Source organism: Gymnoscopelus braueri (assembly GCF_963280865.1).
Source record: "Gymnoscopelus braueri genome assembly, chromosome: 3".
Taxonomy (NCBI): domain Eukaryota; kingdom Metazoa; phylum Chordata; class Actinopteri; order Myctophiformes; family Myctophidae; genus Gymnoscopelus; species Gymnoscopelus braueri.
This window is the reverse complement of record NC_137612.1, coordinates 41,481,384-41,503,567: the sequence shown is the minus strand read 5'-3', so window position 1 is coordinate 41,503,567 and position 22,184 is coordinate 41,481,384. Positions and strand designations below refer to the sequence as shown.

The 22,184-nt window shown below is 42.5% G+C and overlaps 1 protein-coding gene across 1 annotated transcript; it reads right to left on the bottom strand.

Moving 5' to 3' along the window:
• Positions 1 to 533: 533 nt before the first annotated feature.
• ell2 (elongation factor for RNA polymerase II 2) lies at positions 534 to 21,113 on the bottom strand. Its single transcript, XM_080424960.1, has 12 exons — positions 20,955 to 21,113; positions 17,165 to 17,212; positions 16,209 to 16,330; positions 13,920 to 14,083; positions 10,027 to 10,283; positions 7,401 to 7,522; positions 7,101 to 7,173; positions 6,267 to 7,011; positions 5,690 to 5,762; positions 5,178 to 5,349; positions 4,616 to 4,660; positions 534 to 4,118 (listed from the first exon to the last, which is right to left on the bottom strand). Exons 1-12 carry the CDS (start codon positions 21,087 to 21,089, stop codon positions 4,002 to 4,004), a joined length of 2,073 nt encoding a protein of 690 aa, XP_080281086.1. The 5' UTR covers positions 21,090 to 21,113; the 3' UTR covers positions 534 to 4,001.
• Between the last annotated feature and the right edge of the window lie 1,071 nt (positions 21,114 to 22,184).

The window sequence follows — 22,184 nt, the reverse complement described above, 5'->3', positions numbered from 1 at the left end:
AAGAAGAAAAAAAAATTTGACCCAAAGACCAAGGAGATATGATTTTTCGAAGATCTAGAATCCCATCCACTTCCTTGTTAACTTAAAAAGTCTGTATCTCGGCTCCTGAGTACTTTTTTTTTTCAATGAAAAATCTCTGGCAATAAACTGCAAAAAATCTGAAATAATTCTGGCAGTCAATGTGTTAAGGTGTATTTTCGGATATTTAACCACTTAAACCCTCAACACTCAGTAAACATGACCCCGTGGCTCGTCTACTTTTTTTGCCTTTACAACAAATCACTTTGCCGAAAATAGCCCATCTACAAGTGAATGCATTGCAGCGCATTGAGCTTGTGTGATCTGCTATTTTCAGCGAATGTTCCACCCAGTATAGGGATGGTAGGGTTCAAGCGGTTGACGTTAAAAAAATGGTTCCTATCACAAAGATGTGGCGGCCCCCCTGTAGCAACTTTGATGACCCCCTGTTGAAGACCCATGCAATACAAGTTTAACCGTGAAACATAAAACAAATAAAAAAAACAAGCCCACGGTTTCCATGTGGAACCAGGTTGACTTTTTATTAGAATGATTTGTACATCAGGCAGACAGGCTCAGAATTCATTCACAATTCATTTCATTATCAACGGTCTCATCAGAAATGTTACCATGGCATCTTTACACTCTTGCCCCCTTCTGTATTAAGACTAAATTTCATCTCTCAAAACCCTGCCCCCTCCCCATCATATTTTCACTTGAAGCCCTGTCATGTTATTCAGGCACCCGACCCTTCAAAAAAAAAAAAAAAAAAAAAAAAAAAAAAAAATTAATTGTAAATCTCCCCTGACCATTCTTGCTTTGCCTGCACTGCTTAAGTCAGCACTAGCAAGGCCCCTCAAGGCTGTGAGGGTGATAGATGTTCCCCAAGCCGAGAACCATTAGAGTAACATGTGCTTCATGCTTCCCTGGGGGGGGTGGGGGGACTAGTAAGGAGATGGGATTAGCACCCTTGTTGCTACATAAAATGGCCAGTGCTCAACAGACGGGAGGCTTGGAGCAGTGGTTCTCAAACTTTTTCAATGTCAAAGACACCCAAATTAACATATATATATTTGGCCATGGACCCCAACCCAAAATACTTTGTTCCAGAGACCCCCATAAAATACTTGTTTAAATGTTTGAAAAATATTGCGTTGCGAGCTTGTAGATCGGCTATATGCAAATAGCTCATGTATATAGGGTTTAAGTGGTCAAATTTGTATGCTATATTGACTCATTTAGCTGGGGACCCCCTTGGAACCCCTCAAGGACCCCTGGGGGTCCCCAGACCCTACTTTGAGAACCACTGCCTTAAGGGAGCTGGGAAGTAATGTGCAAAATTATGGGAGAGCTTTAAAGGCCTGTATACACTGGGATGTCTGAAATGTGTAAATCTAAAATTGTGACCGTCACTGGAAAGCATGAAAATAAACCCAATCAGTCGACTTCAGCCTGTCGCTTGCAGAAAAGAGCGGATGTACAAATCAACACGTCGCAGAGTGACACATTGTTGGCTTGTAGATCAACTCTTTTCTGAAACACTGTCGTGCAATGGGACCCGAAATTGACCTTGAGGCGAGTGTAACTGCTAGAATGGAGCCGTGCATTATTGTGGACAGTTTTCTTTTAAAATGCCATTTGATACTCATGTAATGCCTCCCAGGTACAGGGGCTGATATCATTTCCAAATGCTCAAATCATAACAAGGCAATCTCACCGATTGGTGATCTATGACGGTATGGAACACAGTCTGCCGTCGGACCGATGTGGTTCTGACAGTCCACAAACAGCCAGTCCACTGCAGAGACTGGATATTTGACAGAACGTCACAACCATAGGAGAAAACAGCTGGCTGAATTCATATTCATCAACATTTCTCTCAAGGAGTCACATTTGTTTGTTTGGTTTCCAAATGAAAGCCATTTATTCTCAAATGAGAAAGCCCATAGATCATTACACTCAGTGAGTGCATTGCCTTCAATTATACAACTTTCTAAAGGAGAGAGAATGAGTCTTCTCACCCTCGCCTTTAAAAACACGAGAACGCTCATTTTCCGGGGAACATACCTTCTAGTATTGACGTTTGGTGTCTCAGAAAATAAAGACTAGATCACAAATGTTACTCCCCTGTTGCAATACCAGAAAAGCATTTAATTTTTCATTTTGGCAATAATTCTAACAAAGGTTTGTAAACATAATCTTTCCCTTGTTGAAATAAACACTCAAAACATGTTCTCATTATTTCATATAACCATTCATCCATCGCAAATAAACTAAATCGGCATTACTGTTGGGGCAAAAAAAGAAAAAAAAAAGTTCATAATTCCTCCAGTCCGCCACTCTGACAGAACTCAATTTGAGAATAAAGTACTCTTTATCATTCTGATAGATTAGTCCTCTGGTGTATACTTTTCGTTCTTTTTTCTTTTTTTACAGTTCCTGTAAAAAGAAAGAAAAAAGAAAGAAATCCGCCTGTTTGCCATTGAATAAAGCTGAAGAGGTGGATGCAGCCTTTTCCATAATCCAAAGACAAGTGACTCTGAAAATGACTATCCCCAGTTAAGGACATGTACTGGTTACTTCACATCTCCCCAGTTAAGAACATGTACTGGTTACTCCAGCCAGGTATATCCTGAGTGTTCTGGCTGGTCCCCAAAAAACAAAAGAAAAACACTAGCAGCTTTTTTTTCCTTTTTCCATTTTCTCACTTTTTTTTTTCATCATTAGTCTTTTTTTCACCTGTCACTCCTGTTAACGCACTATCATGCAAATACATACATCCATACACTCTTGACCAAACACCCCTTCCATTGAACAAAATACTCACTCAGTCTCACCGGGCCTCTCGCTCTCACACACACACGCGCGCGCACACACACACACACACAGCCCGTTACCAGACATTTGTAGTTCCTCTGCGTAGCCCCGAAGGGTCTGCCCAACTCAGTGTTGACAAGTGTAAACACCTTAAGGCACCCATAAATGCACCGTGGACATTGAACACTGATGGTGCTGAGAACGCTGCCCCCCCACCCCCGCCCCTGGGGGGTGAAACTCTTTGAGTCACCCCCCACCCCACATGGCCATTACAACTAAATGTTACAATCCATGCACACACACACACACTGTTGTCTATGGACTCGGTCAGCTTAAGTGGTTTCTTCTGCAGTCTCATTTCCCTCCCTTTGAACTGAGAACTCGTCACAGCAAAAACAACGTGCTGGACTAGAGTCATCCAATACAGTTCTTTGTAGTGGGCAAGGATGGGAAAACAACGCAGGGCAGCCATCTTAATCGACTGAGACGACATATGGATCTTGCGTGCAAAATGGCTTTAGAAAGTCGAACACATAAGGCCCATGGTAATTCTTTTTTTTTGCATTGTTTGACAAAAGATAAAGTTTTCTTTTTAAACAATAAATCATCTGTGGACTCTTCCTTTGTACGACGAGTCTCAAAATAAATAGATCTACCTCTTTATCTTTAAATATGTGTTAATATTTTCTCTGCTGTTCAAAAATATCTTTGTTTTTTTTTCTTGTTCTTGAGATAAAGTCCTTCAAAAAGGCTAGAAGTGTTAAGTATCCCCCCCGAACCCTTTCACACATGCATGTAGCTCTGTTCACATGTCCAGTGGCCTAGAATTCCAGAGGAGCTTTGGGTAAAACCATTGAGAAAGAAAATAATAATAATAATAATAATAATAATATAGGGGAGCAGAAGTGAAAGTAAGTTAAAGATTGCAGGCAACAACGTAGCCTGTGGAATCAAAAGGTAAGGAAGGAAGGAATGAAGGAAGTCGACAGTAAGGGGGAAGATGGGGAAGAGGGAGGTGGTATTGGAGGCAGTAACAGAGGGGATATGAATAAATAAGGGCCAGTTGGACACCCCCCCTCCTCCTCTCTCAACACTGATTAGCAAAGATGTGGTGGCAGGCAGGCAGGCAGGCCAGGCCTGGCCTGGCCTGGCCTGACAGGCTGTGCTTAGCTCCAGGCCTGGGCTCTGCGCTGGTCAAAGTCAGCTATCAGCCGCTTGATGTGGGCCAGCTTGTTGTGCAGGTACTCGCAGCGTTGCTTCTCCTCGTGGTAGTTGGGACTGTGCTGCAGAGACCACACAAAGAGAGAGACACACGCAAACCATCAGACAGGTGCATAATGAAGCCAACATATCGTCGCGGTCGGGTGAAAACCTTTCTCCAAAACCGCTACTTTTCAGGAAATGGAACGGAAATCTTCAGTAACAGTGAAAATAGCAGAGCTTGTCGATCGGCTTGTTCCACAATTTTAGCTTGACTCTGTTATGACGAAGTAGGTCATTAAATGACGAAGAAAATGGAAATTTGGAGATGGGAGGTTTCTGCCTGACAGCAACATATGTCCTCGGCAATGACTCCTGCTGTGTTTTGACAAAATGCCATATGGCTATAATTGGTATGAAAAAATTACAAAAACGTTTAGTGTTTAGAATGTAAAAAACAAAAACGTTTAGTGTTTGGAATGTAAATTCCCATATGGGCTTAACCAATGCGTACAGCTCACAATTAGTGCAATTATACATAATCAAATACATAATTGAATGGTTCTGTGTGATCGCTTACTTGCTTCATCTTCTTGTACTCTTTCAGCACTTCTTCGTGTACCTTCTGTAAATGTTGAACAAACACGTTAACTTGGAATGCAGTAAAATCATGAACGTACTTTGAAGAGCCTCCCATAAATGCTAGAACTGGGATCATATCGGTTTTTAACATTTAGTCACAGGTTTCCCAAATGACAATTCCAATAATTATTACCATCCTAAAACACTACCATTTGAATATCGTTGCTGTCGGGCAGTGACCTCATATCTGCTTATTCTAACTGTATTTTTGTTAATGCTCTACTTTGGCTCTGTACTTGGACCGCTTTTTTCCATCTACACCAAATCTCTCTGCCAAAAAAAGCAGATTTAGTAGATCTGCTATTTTTGGCTAATGTTCCCCCCAGAATATTGATGCTGGTGTGTTTAACGAAAGTGTAATTTTAAAGGTTTTAGGCATATTGTGATTATCGCAGTAATATCGTCAAACGCAATCATTTGGGCCACAATAATCATGAAATTAAATTTTCAATATCGTCCCATCGCTAACTGGAAATATATTCAAGTAAAGCTCTTGGTACCTGGTACTCTTTGGTGCCAGGAGTCAGCTTCCTACACTGGCCGTCCAGCTGGGTGAAGCGACGGGTGATGCTCTCCACGCGGGCGTGCAGGACGCGGTACTCGTCATACTCTGCGTTGAAGTCATCTTTGTAGGTCTGCCGCTGGTCCATGGACACCAAGGGGGTGTACTTCCTGTGAACACAATACAGCATTGTCAAAAGGTTAGCGACTTGTAACAAGTATGGGTGCAACACTCACTGCAAATGAAAGCTATTGCCTTGGGCATGCAAACAAGTGTGTCTTCAGAAAGTCTCTTCTCCAAAGACAGAAAAAGTCATGTCAATACTGTAAAAGTCCAAAGTTATTTTCTGTCAGTGTGTTCAGGTGTGGCTTAAGTCATAAAAAAACATTACAAAAAAAAGAAAGAAAAAAAATCACAATTACTACAGAGCAAAGGGTAATAATGGCCTACAAGTTTCACTTCCACTTCAACAGGACAGGATTGTTCAGTTTTCAGGGTTGCAATACTCACGCTACATAGTCTGGCATCACAGTGGTGGAAGAGAAGTCTGTGGAGTGGACTGGCATCTCTTTGTCCGAGGAGTCTGAGAAGCAGAGAATCAGCGTTAGATCATATATCCTCTCTGGAGAGTTTAACTACACCCATGGTTGAGAACGGTACAGTATAGAAAAAGATAGCTCACAAGATTAACTAGAAACCCCTTACAAACAAATTCAGTGGTCTAATGTGAAAGTATTCAGACTCCAAAGACTATACTAAAAAAGGGAAAAGTCAAACAGAATGTGGTTCAACATGTTGAGGCAAAGTACAGCTCATTGATATAAATCACATAAAAGCAGAACATGAAATGCAGCCATGATATAAGACAGGATACAGCAGGGAATCTCTGCAAAGACAGCAGTGATCACTGCATATGGTTTAGTCGGCTATAGACCCAGACACTGCAGAGACACCAAATTGAGATGGTGTCTCCTTTGCAATGCAGCCATGTCAGTATAATGTTGAGGATAAGCTAGACTGCAACCAAAAAACTTGAGATGTTTTAGCTAAGCTTGCTGCTGCAAAAGTACATGATGCAAAACCCCACCTTGGTCTTTGTGGAGATTCTTGGTGATGGGCTCCCTCTCCCCTTGCTGAGCACGGTGCTTCTTCCGGGGCCTCTCGGCCTTCCCCGTTTGGCCGCCCTCAGAGGGCTTCTCCTGGTCGGCCACCCTGGGAGGGCTGCAGTTGCCCTTCTCCTTGTGTTTGTGTTTCTCTTTCCTGCTCTTCTCCCTGTCCTTCTCTTTGTGCTTCTTGGGTTTCTTCTTGGACTTTATGCTAGTGTTGGCGGACAAGGGGGGGCTGCTGATGGCGGTGGAGGTGACAGTGAGAGAGGTGCGGGGGGCCGGGCTGAGGGAGCTGGGCGGGCCGGGGGCTGGGGGGGCGGTGGTGGTGGCGGCAGGGGGTCGGTAGCGCTCCTGCAGATTCCGGTCTGAGGGGAGTGGGCTCCGGGTGGGGGAAGGGTCCCTGCAGGAGGAGCTCTGGTCCAAAGGCAGGTCCTGGGTGCCGCGGCCCTCCGGGGTGCTGGGGGAGTTGGAGTTGGAGCTGGGACTGGGCTGCTGGTGGTGGTGGGAGGAGGAGGGGGCCGGGTGGTGTGAGGGCACGGGGAGGTGGGGCGGCGGGCCTGAGGTGACACCGGAGGGTAGGAATGGGCGCTTGGCAGCGGGACTGCCCTCGTCGTCGCGGCGGTCGGATGAGGAGGACGATGCGGCTGGGCCTAAGTTGATGTGGGAGATGCGGGGCTTCTTTGGTGCCAGAGGGTCGGTGAAGTTGTGCTCTGGTGGTTCGAACTTCTGCAAGAGTGAAAACATAAAACATTACCATTCGGTGCAGTTGTCCAACTCAATGCGTTTTGTGTCTGTGCACGTGAAGGTGCTCTTACCTGTGGGGAAGCGGGGACACCGTCTTTAGGAGAACTGCTGGACGAAAGCGGCTCAGTAGGAAGACCCAATTTGCTGTTACAATACAGGAAGAGGGTGGGAGGTATAGGGAGGACAAGTTATGGACCACTGATTTTTTTATATTAGGTCCTGCTTACAATAATACATTAACCGAATTAAAAAAGGGACTCTGAAAGCACAGCATCAAAGTTGTCTGATCACTGACAGGAAGCACCAAAAGGAGTAAATGTTTGCCTAACTAGTTCAATCAATCATTGAAATCAAGACAGATGTTTCTGTACCGAGCCAAGATCCTGTCCACTTGGACCTTGTCGTCTTCATTGTACCCAGGCCAGTCTCTCTGGACCTCACGGTAGATGAAATCCTTCAATGTGTACGAGTTGTCTTTGTTCATATTCGCTATCTGTTTTGTGGGCACACACAGACACACACTTCAGTACACGTAAAATGCTAAAGCACTCAATTCCATGTGTACATTTAATGGCGTGTTGGAGAGCCATACCGAACTGTGGCCTGCAGTGCTGACGCGCAACCTGAGAAAAGCTAGCCAGATATTGTAATCTCTGAATCACGTGTTCACAGAATGCACTGAAACTTCCCATTTCTTGTGCTTGCTAAACCAGTGCACGGCATACATCTGCGTATGTAAATGTATGTTTTAAGGCTAAGTGGCTTGCTGTGCACACGCATTCAATAGAAGCCTTTGTATTGCCACAAACTGGGTTTACTCAGAGTGATTTGCATTCTATGCTCTAATGCCTGCAGAAGGCCAGGCGGCGGGGGTTATGCACATGGCACCTTCAGCACATAACTACTGGTGACATGACAAATATCACTGCTGTATAAATATATTTATACAGTATATCCTATATATATCCTATATACAGGAGTTTCCTAAATATGAACAAAACAGTTTTGTCTGATAAATAACCATTAAAAGGAAAGCCCTCAGCCTCTCTCATCCATGGTTAAATGTCCATCCTGTTGCAACGTGCTCCCTTCACAATCAGTTTTATGGTAACATCACAGGTTTGCTTTCCAGGTTTGCTTTCCATTCACAGGATGATGTTGGACGCCCCACCTGTTGCAACGTGCTCCCTATCCTTTACTTACTTTGTTTATTTGGTCATAATGCTGCATTCACATTGGCAGATACAAAAGATACAAAGTTACACAGCATATTTGTAGCTTTGTATCTGAAGCTCAACTTTTTTGTAGCTATTATAGCAGCTACAAATGTTGGATGCATCTTTGTATCTTCATGTCGCTGGCTTCCATTGAAAATGAATGGTAGCCTGTATCTTTGTAGCTGCCAGTGTGAACGCAGCATGAACATGCATATTAATGAACACTATGACATGGAGTAAATACATACACATAAGTGTAAACATTCCGGATTTAGCAAATGATACTTTCCCTTGAGCATTAGCCCCCAAATACAGGTACATGAAAACATACAGACATCCAACATAGGTTAACAACAACACTCACTAACATCAACAAGAGCCAGAGGCATATATTAAAACCTAATTCAGAGTAGTCTTGGGTCACACATTTGGGCTGGACCGTTGGCTGGAATGTGTTTTGTTTTGTTTTACAGGCTGTTTGTATAGCTTTTCTAAGATGATTTCAACGTGGATTTTGTCGTTCATTAGTAGGATGCATGCAGTGAGTAAGTTCAAGTTAGTATTTGCAGAATGGCGTATCGCTTCATGCCGGGTGCACGGCTCAAGAAGACTCACAATGTATATATTAAAAAATAGACTGACAGTTTTTTAATTAATAAGGGGGCATACACGTAAGCGTTTTGGTGTCAAGCCTACCTCAGTGCACGCTGGGTAAGACCTAGCCGGTTGAATGTCTAAACGGAAGTACCGAAATTTGGCAGAAGTACCTTCCTGACGTTGACACTTAACAAATCTGTTTACAGAATTCATGAATGAAACACGATTGGTCGTTGTGATTGGTCGAAAAAGATAAGTTTCTGGGGGAAATACGTACGACGGAAGTACCGCCCCTATAGACACTCTGAATTAGGTTGTGACCAGGCTTTTCTCTTTGCAGATGAGAAAAGGAACGAGGCTAATCTCAACATGTATCAGAAGAAGAATAGGTGGCCAGTGGTGTTGTGTACCAGGGGGGGACCGGTAGACAGACAGGCATTAAGAAGACAAGGACTTTAGCTGTTTGTGGTTGTAAAATGTAAATAGCCACCGTGAGTCCACGACACTGTCAATCTCAAAGACACGTTGTGTTGACCTATCCCATGGGTTGTGTGTTTTGGTATGATTCTAATGGTGTTGTTCTCCATTCATGTGTAGGAGGAGGGGACCAGCCTGAAGGGGCCTAGAAGACGAGACACACCTGACTCCAATCGTCCTCTGGAGTATTTAAGCAGGCTGGTCAAAGCCATTTTACCTCGCTCTCCTACACAGGAAACATTGTTTGTTTTTGGTTCCTTTGAGTTGGTTCCTTACTTTGTTTCTGCACTTGCACAAAAAATATGTCTCGCACAGCGCACGAGAGACATGCTCCGTGCCAGTTACAAGTTCATCCAAGGGGAAGCATTGACTTCTAGCTACAAGCTCACAATGCGTTGCATTGCGTGTTGTGAGCGTGTGGACGTGTTTTTCAACATGGAAACGATATTGATGATTATGCGAAATAATTACGATTATCTCAAATAATTGTGATTATGTAATAACTCATTAAAACCGGGAAAGCTTACGTGTCATCTTAGATTTTTGCGTTGGCGATTCAAAAATAGCAGATACTTGTAAATCTGCTATTTTTGATTTTTTTGGGGGAAAAAACTACTCTGAAATACTGATTTAGAAGGCATATGTAGAATGGGCCTCAGGTCTTAATTGGATAATTGTGACAGGCCTAAATACAACAACACACTACCTGTGTCAGGGTGCTCCCCAGAGAGCTGCGGTCCTTCTGGCTGACCCCGTCCCGCTGCAGCCTGGCCAGCACCTCCAGTTTCTTGTAGGGCCTCAGCGCCAGCAGGTGGATGATGCGGTCCCGGTACGGCCGCTGGGCCACAGGGTTGTTGGAAAGGCACTTGCGGATGGTGTTGGCTGGATTGATGGGTGTGGAGCGCTTGCGTTCCGGGCACACATCACCCGACGGCGCCGGCTTTCGGCTATGGACTTGCTTTCCTGAGATGACAAAGAGTGAGACATTCACACAATGTTCTGACTAGAGCCCGACCAATGCCCATCCCCAACTCTAATCAATTTGAAATACTTAGATTTTATTTAAGTTTCTATTTGATAACATTTAACTAGAATTTATTTAATTTAAATACATAAGTCAAAATAAAACAAAAAATCTTTCTTACATTTTCACCAAGAATGACATGCCCAAAGTAGGTTGAAAGTGGTCAAAAATCGGCCACTGTGTGCTTGTATGTGTGTGCTCGTGCGTGTGTGCATTAACAGCTCATTATCAGCTATACAGTGGAATTATTTTGACCTGTGTGTGGACAGGATCAGAACTAGCTGCGGTGGTGTTTTTCTACTATAAGCCAACAAACTCATAGTGAAGCTGTGCTAGTGTGCGTCATAAGTCACCTGACTGCAAACGTATGCATGGACCAATTTATTTCATTGTTATGTAAATATTCAGCTTATGATGATAGGCCAATAATTAAATTTTGTATGAATTCCTTTGTGTGTGCATTGCCTTATTTAGGCCACTAAGCAAACACAACAGCCTAGCCTCCGGCACTCAAAGGCGTTCGGTTTATTTTAGTGTCAGGAAAAATAAACATTTAAAATGGTATCTTTGGAACCAGGGGAGAGTGTAAAAAGGCACTGGTGGTGACAACCAACTTCTAATTAATTGTGATGTTTTTCAAATAAAGGCATCAACTTGTCACACAGAAACACAAGAAGAAAGTCTACATGTGTCATGCATCATGTAAGACTGCTTAGTTTGCGTATACTTGTTTCTTTGGATGAGTATACTATAAAGTCATAAAAAAAGGCTGAAAACATCTCTGCTCTGGTAAGCTCTGCCTCGTCAGGATGATTTGACACTTGCTTTACTGCTTCACAGTCATTATGAATTCTAAAGCTCTTTAAGAGATTAAGGTGAGAGGACAAGAGAGAACGTCGCTGTCCCCTCTCTGCACCCTGACTAAATGCCATGACCGTTCAGTCTGAGGAGCTCCCACATGCAGTTTTGAGTCGTCTCAGGCACGGGTGAAAGACTGAGGCAGGTGAACCTTACGTCAGCTGCTACTAAGTCTTAATCTTCAGCAATAAGCGGGCGAGTGACACCATATGTCAATTAATATCATGCTCAAATCCTGTTGAATTTGAAAACAGCATGAACCACCATTCAACTCTATTCCTTATCAGGATTGAACTGTGAGGTTACAGGTTATCTGCAGGTTTAGCTAAGTCCGATTTAAAACTCAGATTTTAAGACTTTTTTGATACCACTCAGAATAATATTTAAGACCAATTTATCAATAACAAAATCAAACAACGACACCAATAACTCAGATTTAGGGTAATTTTTTTACCCATATTTAAATATAAAATATGGGTTCCTTATTGATCCTTTTCTATTCTTGGTAGTTGTTGGCAAAAAGTTGGCAAATGTTAAAACATTTTTGGGCCTAACACTTAGGCTTTCCAAATATTTTTCAAGCAGACAGAAGGCAATGTGTCATTTTAAAAGCCAAATTTATACTTTGTCAGTACGATGGTATAGCGCACCAAAAACGGTGTATGCTACTCGTTGTGAGCTCGTAGATCATTTTTGGCAAACCTCTTTCACAGGCATTCCAGAGCCGTTTAGCTTAGCACAACGCAAATGGCATGCTGTGGTTATAAATAAATGTAGTAGGCCTATTTAGCAAGCGTCATTATTTAACGTCATTGATCATTTGAGATGAGATTAAGATTCGGAGTCAGGGAAGGCAAGTCCATTCATTTACATGACCATTCATTTGCATGACTGAGTGACTGTATCACTGTTAAGCGACACAGTTCAGACACCATTGCACGATGATCGCGGCTTTTATGATGCTAATTAATGTCCCCCTACTTCACCAACAAGTGACAACATTCCTCTCTGGTTCTCTGTCTGTGGCATTTTTAAAACCTTAGAATACAAATGTAATACTTTGTCTTTTTAAGTCCTTCATAAGGCCTTATTCGGACATAAAATCAATTTAATAACTTTTTAATAATATAATACCAGCGCGGACACCCTGGAGGTTTACAGTAAATGACAAGATGCAAGCCTGAAACCAACAGACTCAGGAAACGATGAGTTTTCCACCGTTTAATGGGGTGCTTTACTCGTCGCCAGCTGCAACATGCCCGCGTCCCACCCCTTTCTTCTGTTGCTCCTCTCGTTTTCCAGTTTCCATCTGAGCCGGGCCATATGCAAATGCATCCCCAGGGGCTACAAAACAGACCCAAGGAAGCTTCAACTCACTTTTCAAGTTTGTAGCAGCTGTGAGAATGGATTCTGACCAAGACAAACCAGCACTGGATTTGCAAAAGAACGGCTACAGTACCAGTAGAGCCCCGGATAAAAATCCACACTCTACCTACCCAAAATAAAATTAAATAAAATTAAAAGAAAAGCACAGTGGATACGTCAATACCTTCGTGTAAAGTAACATGGATGCAAAAAAATGCAGGGATATATATTATTCGGTTTAACATACAGATATGGTAGTCTAGGGTACAACTATTCACCTTCATCTGCAGCCTTCAGAGTAGTACATCTGAATGAGTGATATTCTAACCAAATGTTTCAATGACAAAAACATTTGACGTTCTATCCTATATTAAAATTGGCTAACGGAAGGGTGGGCGGACCTCATCACTCTGACTCGGTCTCAGAAATGACCATCAACAAACCCTATATATATGCCCATATATAGGCAGGACCACGGCCACGTCACTATGACTACGGCCACGTCACTATGACTACAGCCACTTCACTATGACTCAGACATAACCATAAACAAACCAGAGAGTGCGGCGCTCGAACTGATCTTCAAGCTAACAGTGTGCAGTTGTTGTGACACGTTGTTAGCTTGTAAATCAGTTCTCTTTAGCAAGTGATGCCGTTGCGCATATAAATTAGGCATAAATCCTCTCAGGTGCAACATGTTCTTTCACAGTAAAAGAAATTAGCCTCAGTGGATCAAGGCGCAGCTAGCTTTGGCCTGGGACATCACATCAACATCAAGATGTTACGCAGCACAACCCTTGTCGCTAAGTCCCCCAAGCATGACAGGGCAATGTAGGTTAAGGTTGTGATAGGGAGACAAGGAACATATGATTAAGTCAAGAGAGATTAACTTTTACTTTTCCACTTACATGACCTCAATTCAGGCACGGAGTGGTACAGTGGACAAGAAGACAGGTGCACGTGTGTTTGTACGCGGCAAACGCTGGAGTGTGCAGAGAGTGAGACTTCAGCCCTTTCCATGGCATGTTGGCAGGCTGTGTGTCAATACTACCCAAATAGCTTCCTTTGACTCCCTTTTGCCTCCCTTGGCCCTTATCAGTGAGAGTGCTAATCTGGAAAGACTGAGACGGCAAAATGGCTTAGTCAGCCACAACAATAGCTTTGAATGGAGCCAGGCTGGCAGCTTTCAACTATTCAGTCCCGCAAATGGGACTGAGTCTGAAAAGAGGGGAGGGGTGTTGATAGCACACAAAGCCAATGTTGGCGTGCTGGGATCTAGCCCGGGATGTGAGCGCGGTGCTGTTGGCAGCAGGTGAATACCAGGGGATTTCTATGTAGAGAGACAGACTTACTGTACTGGCCAGGCCCAGGCTTGATGACTTTGGTCCCCCGTTCACGTGTGTCCTCCGCGGCCTGGGTCATGCGCTCCCGGGTCACCTGGTAGGAGTCGTTGGTGGCGCAAATTGTGACCTTGTCCTGTATCGTCCCCAACGACGCCAGGTGGGACGCTCCCGGGCTAGAGAGAAAGAAAGATGGGAGGCAAAGAGGGGAGAACACTTTTTAAGAATGTGTGATCACAGAAGATCGCTTGAGTAACAGGTTCCTGGAAGTGCCATCAACCACTATATCAAGATACTTAATGGACCATACCGATGGTCTGGCATGTTTAGCCCATTCACTGCGACTCACTCTATATGACATTATTGCCAAACGTTTTCCAAAGTATAATATGGTTTATTTGCATTTAACTGGATTCCATTCGTTTCAGTACGGTATGGCAATCAACTTGCAGGGACTTTGAATTTCAAAGTACATAATCCAACACAGTTAACATTATCAGCCTTATTAATAGCATTATCGTTGCATTTTAATTACGAAAAAAATACATACAAAAACAATGTATTTTTATGTAAGATACAGTACATGACTGAAGCTGTGAATAGACAATGACATAGTATATTGACACCATAGGGTCCTTTGATTAAAAAGAGACACTAAGGTGCGTTCACACAGGAGGCAAAGATATTTTTCACGTCACTTCATTCACTGGATATTTGTTGCAGGGACAAATGTGTTAATTTGCGTGTTCGCCTACTCGCACATGCTGTCAATCACTGTACACATACTGGAATGTAAACGGTACTGAATACCAATAACGCAGCACACTGTCTAATTTCATGACTAAAACATGGAGATCCTTTACAGTGAAGCCGTCAAAGAAGACACAGGCAGAGGGCTTTTTTTTCTTCCTGACAGCTCTCCTATCCAAAGGGACAACTGAGGAGCTGCCGCTAGGTGAGACGTCAGATGAGTGAGTAAATAGAAAGCAGCTTGTACAATTGGCTTAATTACAAGCCATGTTTATCCGCACGCATACTGTGATTGGCTAGGTCGATCACGTGGCGACTGTGATTGGCTAGGCCTGATCACATGGCAGAAGTGTAGGCTCATCACGTGGCGGAAGTGTAATGTAGCCTCCGTTATGATGTTAGCTTACGTCTTTGATACACAGCAGCAGGAGGACACAGCAGCAACTCAACTCGTGAGCAGCAACTCACCAACTAGCACAACGACACTTCAACTATGACAACAATTTGCTGCTGCGTACACACACAGTGTCGCTGTATCACCGATGTGCGTAATGTCATCCCGACATATACGATGCTAATAATCGCTAACCGTTAACATGGGCTTTCCCATAGACGATGCCGATAGTAAGCTAATAATCACTAACCGTTAACATGGGCTTTCCCATAGCCGATGCTAATAATCGCTAACCAGCGAATGCAGTTTAGGTTGTGACCTCAGACGGAGTGACACTGAATACCACTTCCGGTTAACCCTTTCACAAAGAATGTTCTCTTACACAAGAACAAAAACAACATGTACCGCCGTTCTTTTAGGTTGTGACCTCAGACGGAGTGAGACTGAATACCACTTCCAGTTCACAATAAAACATTTACTCTTATTCCAAATAAACTCCAAACATTATACAGTAATGTCTACCGTCTCTGTCTCCGATGTGCGGGCCAGGCTACTAGAAGTGAGGGCCGAACCTCTAGTTTGGTTACATTTGTACCATGTGTTACATTTGTACCATGTGTTACAAATGTAAGGCCTTTCTTTTCGCGATCAACCATGTCAGATATCACCACCATCGCTGCCTTGCATGTCACGTGTTGTGGAAGTCTCAGACTCGGCGCGAAGCCAAATGAGTTTGCCAAGCTGTTGGCTATAGGGTCGGTGACAGGATAGATCTGGTTAGACAGAAACTGTAGGCACTCTATCGCAGCTGCGGAGCACAAACATGTCTGTCTCCGATGAGTTGAAGTCAGTTTTATTCTTGATGTGTCAAAATCTATAAATATTCACAAAAAAAGGCAAGCCGATTGGCTGTCAAGACGAGAATGGTGAAGCGAACTTTGCTAAACCTGGTATATCTAATACTATATAACTTGAGCAAATACAATTCATTCGTTAATTTGTGTTGCCCGGTTCACCTTGTTTGTGCCGCCCACTCTTTGTATTGACTTTGTATGTAATAACAACCACCCATATAAATATCTTCACATGTGTGAACACACCTAAACATGCTTTACTTGGGTGCGTGTGGTTCGATAGGATACACCAAAATGCTTTACCTGGGCGCATTTTGTTGGATACACTCAAAGCTTCCCTGAGGGTTGTCCTTGCCCACATTGGACAAGTAGAAGTCAAAATTCTGGAAGGCGTCTGAGGAGTCAGTCCTGGGAATTTTAATGCGCTGTAAAAGTTCAAGCAAACAGAGAATAAATCAATGAATGGAAGTAATTCATCATGATCTGTCCATTTGCCCCCTTGTGCTTGGAGAGGTGCTTGGAATTACGCCCAGGGTGGTTTGTTAGCAGTAGTCCATCTCTGAATATAAGGAAGTAATATACCAAGAAACCTCCATGTGTGAAAAAAACTCCTTCCAAGTAAGCCGTTGTTCTCATGTTCTAGTTTGCAGATCAGCTTACAGTTCAGTGTGTGCCTGCGTGTGCATAGTTCCGGCTGTGTCTACATCCGAGCTATGGCCTTTTGATATGAACAGCCTGGGAACTTGCAAGAGATACAGGAGGGTCTTTGAGGCAGGAATATGTTGGTGTGTGTGTGTGCAGAAAATGTTTTTATATCATGGGCTAAGCTACAGACAATGTCAAAGCAGTACCAAATATTGGGAAGAGATTGACTATTTCTGTGTGTGTGTGTGTGTGTGTGTGTGTGTGTGTGTGTGTGTGTGTGTGTGTGTGTGTGTGTGTGTGTGTGTGTGTGTGTGTGTGTGTGTGTGTGTGTGTGTGTGTGTGTATAATTAGCTTGCCAGAGAGTTGGTACACCTCGAATATACAACTTGACAAGCAATATCCATCACTGATACTGAGTTAACAGTAAATATTCACAACTATATTTCTACAAAAGAAAAATAACCTAGCTCACAAAGTAAGTTGCCACACAGCTGGAGTAGGGAAATAACACAAAACAAAATCCAATATCTAGCGTTTCCGGTATTAAAAATTAAGATACATTTCATTCTAGAACAGAGTGTGATTTCCACCAATAAGGGAATATAAATACTTACGCCTTGGAGTCCTTTGAATTGTATTGTTGGCCGCGAAGTAGGTACATTCTGAAAACGAAGGAAAACACAATTTAACACTTTGCCAACATAGTGGAAAAATACAAGGTTCATCAGAACAAATAGGCTAGTAGAGTAGACAGAGAGGCTGTAAAAGAAAGCCTATTGAGGTGACATTCATAAATGTTGGCATGAAACTTTAGGTGACATGTTACATAATCAGTATATTATGCTATATCTCAGGCGTAGATAGACTAGATACAGAGACACCAGGACCTAAATCTTCAAGCTAAATCTACTGTACCCATTTGGCATTTCATGTGGTATAGAGGCCTTTCTTCAAAATATTCACTTTCATACATCTAACAGCAAACTGTGGGACAGAAAATTGTGGCTTTTTGTGAAGGATATTTTTGACATTTCTTCTTGTGTGGTATGGTCTTTGAAGTCTTGCACTGGTGGCTACTTGAAACAGGAGTGGACAGCCACGAGCATGCAGTGGCTACTCTGTTAGGATGGATGTGCAGCTCAGTACTGCCCACTTCTCCACTCAGCTGTAGGATCGCTTGGCTAGATTGTGAGACTCCAAAGTCTGGTATCGACTGGTCCACACGGAATGTGGCATTTTATTAACAACAGCCTTTCTGCATTTCTAGAGTCCAAGTCTTGTGTGGAAAATTAATTTGTTGAAATACAAGCTCATAGCTAAAACAAGGCAGAGGAAACCGATGCTAAAACTCCATGATTTAGGAGCCAAAGAAAACCCTTGATGACTAGCTAAGAAACTGAGTTTGGACAGTTTAAGCTATGTTACTGTTCCTTGCCGCTGAGTACTGAAGTTTCAGGATCAAGCCACAGTTTTCCCTACCCATCCCCCAACGTAAGGCCTACACTCACACCAACTAGTCCACACACACACACACACCGTTCTGATCACATTTCATGTCACCACAGAAGGACAGGGTTAGCCAGCTCTCACACGACTGCAACTAGTTTAGTTTTAGCCCCCCATGGCATGCACATCACTGAGAGGGGGGAGAGGAACAAAAAGCAGGCAGTTTTTGGTTGCCCAGTCAGCAAGAGATGGCAGGCTGCCGTTCAATGCAGTGTATGGACCCAACATTACCACATAAAAAAAAGGTTGCAGCATAGCTGTCACAAAAGAATTCCTTCAGCTAGTGATGGCTGCAAGTTGTAGCTAGATACAGCGAGGCTTAGTAACTAAGTTCTTTCTGAGGGGTTACATTTCATGGTAGATATAATATTACTTTGGCACGGTGATAGTTTTCTATATCACATACAGATACATCGTCGTGTGTCCTGATGAGCTTAAATGCTGTCACAGTCTGAGGGCTGAACATTCTGCTCATATGCTAGGCTATATGTAGCCTGACTGACAACCATGGCCTAGTATGTATGTAACCCTGTTGTTGTTGACCTCAGATAGCTTGGTGTTGGGTCTCTTCACCCTGGCTGCTTAATCCAACAGCCTGCCTGGCACTTAAGCAAGATAATATCATTTATTAGAATTTAAAAAGGGAGATTAACAAGTTACATTTGATCCCCTGTAGGTGTATGGGTAAAACCTTTAGCAATGCTAGCTTCAAATGCTTCACATTTATAGTAGGAGTGCTTTATATATTCCCACATCTTTTTACGTGAGAAACTGACCAATGTCCTCAATTCAAGAAAAATAACGTGTGTATAAATGTAATTGCATTAGTTTATGTAAAAATATACTTGCTGGCACGTACTAAGCAACGCCTCTTACGCTAAACCCTCAAGAGACGACCAATGAAAAGAAAATAACTTCTGTTCTTCCTAGGCATATAACGTTATAATTATATACCACAGCCAGCAAGCAACATTCACTACAATGTTATATTTCTCTAAAAAAGTATCGCATGCTTATGTGGCCAAATCGGTAAATAATGTATCGATTCATTCATCCTTCCATAGGCCTAAAGTTACATTAAATGTTACAATAACGGGGCTACGAATATGAATTCATTCAGTGACACGTTCGCCGTGACGTTAATCGTTACGTGGGGAACGCTGAACTAAATGGACTTTTACAGCTTCTCCTTCCCGTCCGGTTCTATTTATAAGTTAAAACAATATCGGTCATCGTCTCATTTGCATTGGTAACTTTATCCAGTAGAAAACATGGAGGTTCACTTTTAGCTTCACTTTTCAACCTGCCTGGAACGTCGTCGTCGTGAGTCACGACTCGCCCTCTCGGAGGAAAAAAAACGTTTACGTTTTTTACTGTGTTAAAACTAAACGTCGTCAAATAATAAGAATAAATTCACTAAACGTCTAGTCGCTCGACATTTTTTTTCACTACACTAGTTCCATCCCCCCACCAACCAACCGTTTAATGTCATTATTCCATTAATAATGTTTGTATTTGGACATAACACGAAGCAGAATGTCGTGTTTCTGAGTTTAATACAAGTTGAACTTAAAGAAGTTTCCTTGTTTGATTAAAAAACTAAAATCATTGAGCAAGAAAGACTTCAGTTTGTTGTTGGCAGTGTTGCCATGTCGGCTTTCTTATAAGCGACTTTGGGCTTCTTTTTCTGTAAAGTTGCTTGTAAAAATGGTTTTTTTTGGGGGGGGCTTGTTTCTTAAGTGTACGTGCTTATTTAGGCTCGTTTCCAAATGTTTTAATCATGATTTAAACCAGTGGTTCTCAGATAATTTCATGAAAATGTTTGTGCCAGGGAGCATTTGTTGGAATGTTTCAAAAAGAAAATTTCACATTTTAGTGCAGGAGTTTTTGAAAATAGTAGATCTACAAGTACACAAAGAGCTTGTAGATATATTTTTCAAATATCCTGTGCATAATGCATATAGTTTTAAAGCGCTCATGTGGCCTAGTTGCTTCTTTTGGGCTTGTTTTCCTAGACCTGGTTGCTTACTTCTCACAAAGTATGGCAACACTTGGTCGCTGAGCCACAGCAGGGGAGAGGAATGAAGGAGCTAACACTGCTGTGGCTACAAAAAAACCTAAACTTTACCATCCGCTTTTACCGTCTAAAACACACTTGACAATTCATAACAGTTGGTTAAAACGTGAGGTCAAAGTCTCATGTCAACGATACGGCGGTTTGCAACGTGACCATACGGTGATTTCATTGATAAATATGGACAAATCTAAACGCAGCTGGTCAGCAAAAACTTGTCGTGTTGGCTAATAGCTAACCGTACAGTTAGCTGTGCGTGGCACTCTAGCCGAATACCAAAACGCTCGTCCCGAAACACAGTCGCCCCCGGGGCAAATCCGGCGACCACGGAACGGTTTTCACCAGGTATTCCTTTAACGTTACCTCAGTAAAACTATGCCTAAACCTAACCATAGTCCTAAAAGTAACCTCAGTAAAACTATGCCTAAACCTATCATACACTTAACCTCAGTAAAACTATGCCTACACCTAAATGCCTAACCCTAACTTTATTCCTATACGTAACCTCAGTAAAAACTATGCCTAAAGCCCTAATCCTAACCTTAGTCCTAAACGTAACCTCGGTAAAACGGTGCCAAAACCTAACCTTATTCCTAAACTCAACCTCGGTTAAACTATGGCTAACCCCTAATCTTAATTCTAACTTTATCCTCAGTCAAATAAAAACAAGAATACAAGAACCGCTGGTCGGCGAAAAATATGGGGGGCGAACGTGTTTTGGGGCGAGCCTTCCAGTTACCCCAGCTATATACCCGTTATGTCGGCATAATGTCGGTTTTAAAAGTAGTTTTTCATCAAAACGGCTGGGTTTTCTTGTGGCTCACCTTGCTGTTTTGGTGGCTCTCTATGGCTCTCAGTGCCGTCTCGGTCAGCTTGACGTGCAGCACGGTGACTCTGTCCGCACTCTGCCGGCCACAGTTCAGTCCATAGCTCCCATCCTGGGAGAGCGATGCCGCCATCTTTAGCAGCCCTCCACCATCGTCCCTCTGACTGACGGGCTAGACTCAATGCACTTTGGGTTCTGTACGAGCTGTGGAGCAGGGTTGCCAGGTTGTGTGAGAGAAATAAGGAAATAACAATAATAATGTAGAAAGGACTACAAATCATTGTCCACTGTTTTACACCAAATGACCTAGGTACATAGAAATACAGTTCATATAAACAGAGCAACTAACTTTAACTCAATTACATTTGAATAAATTGCTGTTTCTTGTCGTAAAGGTTCTATACCAAGAATGCAAAACATCGACTGCAGTCAACTTTCAAAAGTTTATACTTTATACCAAGCTAACCTCTCTGGATGTATAACTATTTCTGACAGAAAATGCACAATTCTTATAGTTTAAGATAGTCTTCCCTCAAAGCTGCAATGTAACACAGAGCTCTCTGTTTACACTTTTATTTTATTCTATTTATCTTCAATATTTATTTGTACATACATTGTTTTGTTTTGTTCCACTTTTGCTTTGGCAATGTAAACATATGTTTTCTCATGCCAATAAAGCTCCTTTGAATTTACTTGAATTGAAATAAGCAAAACAAGCCCAAAAGAAGCGAGCCCCTTCGCCCCTTTAAACATATAGGCCTAATTGACTATTTGAAAATAGCCGATCTACAAGCTCACAATGCATCGCATCAAAAATCTTGGAAGACATAAAAAAAAATGAGGAACGTTTTTGAAACACAAATCTTGTATGGGGGTCCATGGCATAAAATGTTTTCAGACAAATACATATTAATTTGGGGGACATGAAAATGTTTAAGGTCCATTTGTTTAAACAACATTAGGAAACAAGCCCAAATAAGCAACTACACTTTAGAAACAAGCCCCAAAAAAACACAACCCTCAGCCAACCAATATTTACAAGCAACTTTACAGAAAAACAGGCCCAAAGTCGCTTATAATAAGCGGACATGGCAACACTGCTGTAGAGCTAGCAGCATAGAGAGCTCCCCTGGCTGCCTGGCAGTGTTGCCACGTCCGCTTGTTATAAGCCAATTTGGCACTGGTGGAAAGTGATTGATTGATTGATTGATTGATTGATTGATGTACT

Bases quoted from the DNA above. Each gene is read 5' to 3' on its own strand.
- ell2 (XM_080424960.1), bottom strand. From the start codon at position 21,089: ATGGCGGCATCGCTCTCCCAGGATGGGAGCTATGGACTGAACTGTGGC. The intron at 17,213-20,954 runs GTGAGCCACAAG...CTTCGTTTTCAG, and splicing joins AGAGCCACCAAAACAGCAAG to AATGTACCTACTTCGCGGCC. The intron at 16,331-17,164 runs GTAAGTATTTAT...GAACTTTTACAG, and splicing joins AATTCAAAGGACTCCAAGGC to CGCATTAAAATTCCCAGGAC.